At 40.7% G+C, this 9,231-nt stretch overlaps 1 protein-coding gene across 1 annotated transcript in view; it reads left to right on the forward strand.

The window, feature by feature from the left end:
* Window positions 1–5,997, forward strand: part of BMP2 (bone morphogenetic protein 2) — a gene marked incomplete in the record, with an annotated part of 13,522 nt that extends 7,525 nt beyond the window's left edge. The window contains 1 exon segment of the mRNA XM_014582746.2: window positions 3,977–5,997. Coding sequence (XP_014438232.1) covers window positions 3,977–4,821 — 845 coding nt within the window.
* Window positions 5,998–9,231: the final 3,234 nt, after the last annotated feature.

Here is a 9,231-nt window from a genome sequence, read left to right on the forward strand (position 1 = left end):
TTGACTTAACATCAGTTTTGACTTTTCTACCCTCAGGAAAAGATTCCCAGTCCTCCCTTGCAGATCAAAGTCAAAGGGGGTACATGTCCTAACCTTGGAATCATTTCCCTGCATTTGAAGGTTTCTGTGACTCTCTGACTTACCTACCCCTGGGCCCAGCAGAGTCTGCAGTTAGGGGTGTCTTATAGAGGACTGTGGATTAGGGTTAGGGTAGGATCTTACAAGGGTGACAAGGGAGCAGTTGGAAAGTTGGAGAAGGGTCTTCACTTTACCTGTTATTATTTAATAGGGAAATCTTTTTCTTTTGCTAAGGCTGTTTACCTCCAATGAGATTTTTTTTTAAGTTTATTTTATTAATGACAGAAAGCACATGCACATGCATGACAGAGAGAAGAGAGAGAGGGAGTGCGAAGGAAGTACTCTTAGTAGGGTCTGATCACACCCTGATTCCCCTCTCCTAGGCCTTTAATTTGTTAGTATATTGGACACACGTGTGCCAAAAAACTAGAAAGGGAAAATGTCTGAGAACAGCTTCTACAAGAACTCAGTGTGGGGACCATCAGATGACGTAATGGTTACATCGCTGGACTCCAGTGTAGTCGACCACGGTTCAAGTCCTGGACCCAATAGCTTAAAAGTCACACCAGGTGCAAGGACTTCTGTGCCCAAGATCCTGAGAAGAGAATAGAGAAGGGATTGCTGCATGGCTACTCGCCCCTCCCCCGGGGGATGATTTTTCACTTTCTGTCTCTCTTTGTCTCTCCAGCGAGTGTGTGCACCCTATAGCAAAAATCTCTCTCTTAAAAAAATAGAACCCAGTGTGTTTCAGGTCGACACTAGGCCTGGGATGGGATCTGACTCCAAGGTCCATCATGTGGCTTCCAGCATCGCAGTTCAGTAGACTACTGGTGTACTGATGAGGTCACAGAGGCTGGATTGGCTCTTTTGAGATTTTTTTTTTTGGAGGGGAGAGGATTTTGCTATAGGGCGCGTGTGCTCACCAGAAAGACAGAGAGACAGAAAGTGGGAAATCACCCCCCCCCTCCAGGGGGGATGGCTATACCGCAATCCCTTCTCCTTCATTCTCCCCTCTTGGGATCTTGGGCATGCCCTACATGCGCCCGGCATGAGTTTAAACCACTGGGTCCAGGACTCAAACCGCAGTCGACTACATGGGAATCCTGCAACATAGTCATTACTCTAACTGCTGGCCCCTCTTTCGAGATTTTGAACTACATGAAATTGCTTATTTTCTTTGTTTTTGTATTTCTGGTCAGAAAAACTTGGTATGATCTGATCTTTTTTCTTCCCTTTTATTAAGGTTTATCCTATTTCCCGCCTCTTTATACTCATCTTTATTTCATTTGTCTCATGCTTACCTTGGAAATTGTTACTGTGTCATGTCCTCTGGCTGTGTGTTTCTGTGTGTTTATAGTCCCTTTTCTTCCTATTTATGGGTGAGAATTAAGGGTTTTTCTTGCAATTGTGATTCCTTTGGATTCTTTCATTAATAAAGCTATTCAGTGAATGCCCTGGGTAATTTGCCTTTCCTTCTTCCTCTTAAAAGCAAGAAGGTATCCTTTGGGGTGCTGGCATCAGAGACTTCAGTAGCTCAGGTACACATCTGGCTTTGTTGTCATTGGGATCCCAGGAATGCGGTTGGTTTTTGCCTTCTCTGCCAACAGAGTGCTTTCAGTGGAAACATCAGTGGGCCCCTGAATTGCAGGGAAAAGAAGCTCAATAAATCCTTGATACTTGTTGGGAGCCACTACAAAAAGCCCTGTTAGATTGGTGAGAGGGAGGGTTATTTTAATGATTGTGCCTGGCCCGAAGTACAATAAGCTTACAGTGGAGCTTAGAATGTCCAAATTTCATAAGAGGTTTGGATTAATGGGTATGAGGGGACCGCAAAGATCTCCCTTCTTGGCCTGATAGTCTCCACGTTCATGTAGATGTACTTTTCTGAGGCCCTAGCTGGCCCAACACTGACCTTAATCTTACTCTGTGGCCAAAAGAGATGGATCTTCTACTCAATTTTTCATCAAACAGGCATGTTGAAAATGTGCTCCTCTGCGGCCAGCTACAGTGGAAATACAGAAATGTGGAAATACAACACTTCATGATGTAAACCCACATAGGAAGGTCCTGGGTTCCCATCCCTAGGTCTCCCTGTACATGCCAGGTACATTAGGGATGGATTGCAGCATGAGGGCCTTGTTGGAGGTTTTCTCTCTTTCTCTCTCTCTGAAGAAACAAATAAATAAACTTTAAAAATATACTCCTCTGGAAATGTACAGTTGAATGTGAGAAACATTCTGGGCATTTAAGGTATAGCTCACACAGCATCCTCTCAGCTTAGGAGCTTTCTAGAAATGCAGACTCCGAGGCCCCTTGAACCAACTGATTCAGAGTCTGCATTGGAAGATGGAAGATGTTCTACTTGTTTCCTGTGAAGGTTAGACTTGGTGAAGCACCGCATTAAAGCATGACTGCATAACTGGAATAAATTGCCCCTGTTGGACTTGACACTTCTGCTTAGCATGTAGTGATGGCAGTTGCTTTGATGAGGAGGGTTTGCACAGGTAGATCCTTTAAGGAAGTGATCTGACATGATGCTCCTTTGCTAAGGCATCTCATTCTGTGGAAGCTTACAGCTCTTTGTCTGTAGGGGTATCCCATCCACAAATTACTAACAATAATGTCTCCTCTGATGGCGACAACATGGAACTATGATAAAGTAGATTTTGTTAACACTGGGATTGAGATCCTAAATGAAGCAGAGGAACTTTTTTGACAAAGAAATGAGAGTATGTAGTAAAACTAAAAGGAAATACACACAAATATCTCAACATCTAGTGCTATTTACTATCATCTAATAGTAATGTTGTACCTTTGGTGATTCGCAGACTGGTCATTCATAGTACTTCATTATATTTATTGTTTACTCAAAAAAATGGAAATTCATGAGTCTTAAGGCAGACCAAGTTCTTACGCATGCACCCATTTAAATGGCTGTTTTGAGATATGGCAATATATATAGAGGGATGATTCTGTAATAGGATGATATCGTTTCTTACAACAAATACCATAACACTATTGCAAATTTTTATGAATTTTTTTTTTTTTGGTTATCAGTTCTCCAGCCTATTTTTGGGTAGGCATATGTTGTTAATATGGTTTATTTTTTTAAAACATAAAGGAATTAGAAACAGAAGATAAAGTAATTTTTTTTTCCAAAGCATTTAAAATGAGATTTTGATGTCTGAGGTCATAAGAAGGTGAGGTAACAGACGACAGCTGGGAAGCTATTTCTCTTGAAATTGTTTAGCCTTAATTACTACAGAGTCCTACTACCACCCATATGTTTCCAAAGTAGATCCCTGTAAAAGCTTTTGTCTCTGGACTTTTGAGTAAAATAGTAGGGTGTGCTTTGCAAAATGTCATCGTTGATGTTGACTTTCAAAGTCTTTAATTAGGAAGCTGAAATCTGTATATCGAGATTTGTAAATCATCTAAATTGCAGAGTAATGTTTTAGAGTACCGTTTAAGGGATTGACATTAAAGCCTTTTTTTTTTCAAGAAATGCAATAATTTCCTCAAATCCTCACTCATTAGACCTCTACTAACTATAGTGCTGACTTCTTTTGTTTTTTGCCCTAAAGTCTGTGAATTCCAAGGAAATGATTCACTATCTCCCCCATTATTATAGCCACCTGAAAGTTCTGTTCGTGTGTTGGATCAAAAACATCACAATGTGCTTTATTGCATGTTGACGTGAACTTGCAGAAAAGAAAGAAGCAAGACTTCTTTTGTATTGAAAGAGAAAACTTTTGTTTTCTGGTTACATACTTTTACATAGGTTAAATCAAACCTTGAAGCGAAGTTTAAAAACCTTCAATGATAATCAAATTGTCGTTACTTCTGTATTGAATGATCTTTCTTCTTTTTTTGTTCTCGCTTTTCTATGTTGAATTAGAATCTTTGGAAGAACTGCCAGAAACAAGTGGAAAAACAACACGACGATTCTTCTTTAATTTAAGTTCGATCCCCACCGAGGAGTTTATCACCTCAGCGGAACTTCAGGTTTTTCGGGAACAGATGCAGGATGCTTTGGGAAACAATAGCAGTTTTAATCACCGCATTAATATTTATGAAATTATAAAGCCTGCAACCACCAACTCGAAATTCCCCGTGACCAGACTTTTGGACACCAGGTTAGTGAATCAGAACACAAGCAAGTGGGAAAGTTTCGACGTCACCCCTGCTGTGATGCGGTGGACCACACAGGGTAACGCCAACCATGGATTCGTGGTGGAAGTGGCTCATTTGGAAGAGAAGCAGGGTGTCTCCAAAAGACACGTCCGGATTAGCAGGTCTTTGCATCAAGATGAACACAGCTGGTCACAGATCAGGCCATTGCTAGTAACTTTTGGCCATGATGGAAAAGGGCATCCGCTCCACAAAAGAGAAAAGCGCCAAGCAAAACACAAACAGCGGAAACGCCTCAAGTCCAGCTGTAAGAGACACCCTTTGTATGTGGACTTCAGTGACGTGGGGTGGAATGACTGGATTGTGGCCCCTCCAGGGTATCATGCTTTTTACTGCCATGGGGAATGCCCTTTTCCCCTGGCTGATCACCTGAACTCCACTAATCACGCCATTGTTCAGACGTTGGTCAACTCTGTGAATTCTAAGATTCCTAAGGCGTGCTGTGTCCCAACAGAACTCAGCCCTATCTCCATGCTGTACCTTGATGAAAATGAAAAGGTGGTATTAAAGAACTATCAGGACATGGTTGTGGAGGGTTGTGGGTGTCGTTAGCACAGGAGAAGTAAAAGAATAAATAAATAAATATATATATATATATTTTAGAAAAAACAAAAACAAAAAAAAACAACAAAAAAAACAAAACAATACAAAACCAGCTGACACTTTAATATTTCCCAATGAAGACTTTATTTATGGAATGGAATTGAAAAAAAAAAACACAGCTATTTTGAAAATATATTTATATCTACAAAAAGAAGTTGGGAAAACAAATATTTTAATCAGAGAATTATTCCTTAAAGATTTAAAGTGTATTTAGTTGTACATTTTATATGGGTTCAACCCCAGCACATGAAGTATAATGGTCAGATTTATTTTGTATTTATTTACTATTATAACCACTTTTTAAGAAAAATAGCTAATTTGTATTTATATGTAATCAAAAGAAGTATCGGGTTTGTACATAATTTTCAAAAAAATTGTAGTTGTTTTCAGTTGTGTGTATTTAAAATGAAAATCTACATGGAAGGTTACTCTGGCAAAGTGCTTAGCACATTTGCTTTTTTTGCAGTGCTACTGTTAAGTTCACAAGTTCAAGTCCAGAAAAAAAAAATGGATAATCCACTCTGCTGACTTTCAAGATTCTTATATTATTCAATTCTCAGGAATGTTGCAGAGTGGTTGTCCAATCCATGAGAACTTACGTCCTTATTAGGTGGAATATTTGGATAAGAAACAGACATAGCTGATCTATTATAGAAACCCTTCCCCCACACTTTAATTTGCAGAAAAATAAAGCAGGACCAATAGAAAGAATCAGGAAAATGATGAACCTACAGGAAAGTGAACGATAGTTTGTTAGTCTTTCCTAAACTAGTGATCCCTTCAAAGGGGCTGATCTGGCCAAAGTATTAAATAAAACCTAAGATGTTTTTTCCTTATTGCTATTGTAGTCATGTATATTTAAAATGGATATCTTGTGACCCTCATTAAGAGTTGGAAATCATTTGTATTTTACCTTTACCTCATCTGGGATCTCTTTATGTTCTGAAGGACCCAATTTTCTAATGTTGTCTAACACACAGCAAAATTGTGCCTCTCGTGTTTTCTGCCTCCCCCTTGTTCTCTGACCGATCAGCTTGCTTTTCTTTCCAAGGTTATGTGTTTGAACACATCTCTCCAAATGTTAAACCTATTTCAGATAATAAATATCAAAGCTCTGACATTTCATTCTATGAAGTTGAACTGTAAGAGAAAATGGAGCATTTGTGCAGCATACACAGTGATTACCTCGTGCTTGCATTTTTGTTTCTGAAGTTACTCATTTCCGTGAGGGGTGGGGAAAAGATAAAGCTTGGTTGGAAATTTGCAAGCAAGTCATTTGAGAAGTCATATTTAGACCGAAGCAGTTACCAGTGATTTCATAGTTTTCCTAAGAACCTTTTCAAGGCAGAAATATGTAAGGGAAAACTAAAGCTTACAAAACAGGCAAAACCAGGGGAACCCATGATAAAGTTGCAGAGATGATATCCCATGCAGCCGAGGCAACAGTGCCAAAAAATTAGAAAGGGAAAGTGTCTGAGATCAGCTTCTACAAGAACATCTGCCAATTGGACAGAAGCCCAAAAAGAATGAAGTCAAATTAGACCGCTCAGAGTGAACACTTAACCAGGGGCACGGCTTCTGTGCTCTGGGTTAGAATCAGACCTGGGAAAGGATTCAGTGGATATATGCGTAAGGCCAGGGAACCTCCAATTCTTTCCTATTTTACTGGCAGTACTTCAGATCAATTTCCAGGCCATTGTGTCCTTTCTGATCCAGTCATGATTGGCAAAACCTATTTCTAATCTCCTTTTCTAGGCCCTGCCTTGGGTTGGCTTTAAAAAGTATATTTATAATGGAAAGACTGTCATAATCAAATTCTTCTCAGGAATTATCTATGACCATAAACATAGTTTCCTTTTGGGAGCTGTGAGGTTATGTAGATCTTACTTTTTTTTTTTTTGAGAGAGATTTTTGCTACAGGGCACGTGCGCTCGCCAGACAGACAGAGAGAGACATAGAGACAGAAAGCGAGAAATCACCCTCCAGGGGGGATGGTCACACCGCAATTCCTTCTCCTCCATTCTCCTCTCAGGATCTTGGGCACTCACGCACACGCGCCCGGCGTGAGTTTTAAGCCACCGGGTCCAGGACACGAACCGCGGTCGACTACGTGGGAGTCCAGCGACATAGCTATTACGCTAACTGCTGGTTCCCTGTAGATCTTACTTTTAAATCAATACTGTACTGATCGTTTACTAGAACTGGTTAGCTTTCTTCATCCCTCTCCCTACTGTTCTTGTACACAATAGGGCTCTCTGGATTAAGCCCAACTATGGAGGCCAGGGTCCTCTGTCCTCCAGCCTTTCTTCACTCCATCTTGCCGTGTCTATGAAGGACAGATGGTACCGTCTTCACATCTTAAGAAAATAAGGACCCACCTTTTCCCATCTGCACAGTCTCTAGATGAGAGTCTAAAAGTGTGACTGAGGAATTTAATCCTTGGGCAGATCTGTCCATCCTTTTGATTTCTCTGCTTCATTGAATATGCTTTTCTTCGTCAAAATTGCTTTCATGGGGGACCGGCAGATGGTGTAATGTTTACATCGCTGGACTCCCACGTCATCGACCACAGTTCGAGTCCCAGACCAGATGGCTTAAAACTCATACTGGGTGCATGTTCAAGATGCAGGCATGCCCAAGATCCTGAGAGGAGAATGGAGCAGAAGGGGTTGCAACGTGGCTATCTCCCCTGAGGGGGTGATTTCTCACTTTCTGTCTCTCTGTCTCTCCAGTGAGTGCATGCATCCTATAGTGAAAATCGCTCTTAAAGAAAAAAAAATTGTTTCCATAGAATCAGTTCAAATGTGTTCTCTTACAGTAAGTATATTTGATATGTAATTAATACATATACTTAAAGACCCAATAATTTAAATACATACACGTATCGATGACAGCATGATCGGTTTTGGTTTAGTTGGAACCTCTGGCCCTCTAGGCAGGTCATTTGAGAAACATGATTCTTACACTCATTCTTCCTTCTTACTGACATTTTGTCTCCTGCCCTTCATTCTGAGGAAGAAAGAATCCTAACTCCAGGACACTGAATTTCTTGATTTTCAGTCACTATTTTGTAGGATCCTTCAAATCATTTTAGGGTTTTTATTTATTTATTTATTAAACATGTCATATCTAAATTTGGGGTGATCGTCTTTCAGAATTGATTAATCTGTGTCACCTTGTTTGTGTGATGGTCCTTCCCGTGTGTCTCCCTGGCGTGGTCTTAACTTGTTTGGCACATCCAGGTTGATGTGTTCATTTTTTGCTTTCAAAAATTGGGACTGGGATGGGAGAGTGGTTTATAAATCTGCCTGTATTTTCTTCCTTTTATAGTTTCTGTTGAAGTCTCTAAATTGTACCCCCAGAGGCCAAGAGTGGAGAGATGATCTCTCAATCTGGCCTGTACACCGAATTATATAAACACTAGAGAACCTAAGCAGTTCATGCTTTTTTCCTCCATTTTTTTAATTGGTAAATCATTCTGTAATTCAAACTCTTTTAAAAATAGCATATTTCTGGGAACCAGCAGTTAGCGTAATGGCTATGTCGCTGGACTCCCACGTAGTTGAAGGCTGTTCGGGGCCCGGGCCCGGTGGCTTAAAACTCACGCCGGGCACGTGTGTGTGTGTACTCAAGATCCCGAGAGGAGAATGGAGGAGAAGGGATTGCAGCGTGACCATTCCCCCTGGAGGGTGATTTCTCACTTTCTGTCTCTATGTCTCTCTCTGTCTATCTGGTGAGCGCACACGCCCTACAGTGAAAATCTCTCAAAAAAAAATATGTAGCATATTTCTATTCTGTCACATTAATGTTAAGATACCCGTTCACTGAACTCTTATATGTCACTGCCTCCCACTTTGTTAGAAGGTTCAAGGAGTATAGCCTTGCAGCAAAGAATAATCAGATTCCTTGGGGCCAGCAGGTGGTACAGTGGTTAAAGCGTTGGACTTCCATGTGGTTGACTATAGTTCAAGTCCCAGACCTGGCATCTTGAAATTCACACTGGGTGTGTGTGTGTGCATGCCCAAGATCCTGAGAGAAGAATGGAGGAGAAGGGATTGTAATACCATGCAGGGGGCGGGGGGTGTGTGTGTGCGTGTGTGACAATTTCTCACTTTCTGTCTTTCTGTTTCTGTCTCTTTAGCAAATACACCCATCCGATAGCAAAAATCTCTTTAAAAAAAAGAATCAAATTCTAGTGTAATTGTGACATGGATTGGCAATCTAAAGTAAGAATGTCTTGGAACTTTTTGCAGGGAACAGGTAGGGGAGGATGGAGGATAAAATGCAAGTCGGCCTCACTCAGGTAAATTGCCTCTCCTCTTTCCTCTTCCCTCTTGACATAAATTACAGCCTTAGGGT

The sequence above is a fragment of the Tupaia chinensis genome, unplaced genomic scaffold, assembly GCF_000334495.1.
Source record: "Tupaia chinensis unplaced genomic scaffold, TupChi_1.0 Scaffold143766_1, whole genome shotgun sequence".
Taxonomy (NCBI): Eukaryota; Metazoa; Chordata; class Mammalia; order Scandentia; family Tupaiidae; genus Tupaia; species Tupaia belangeri.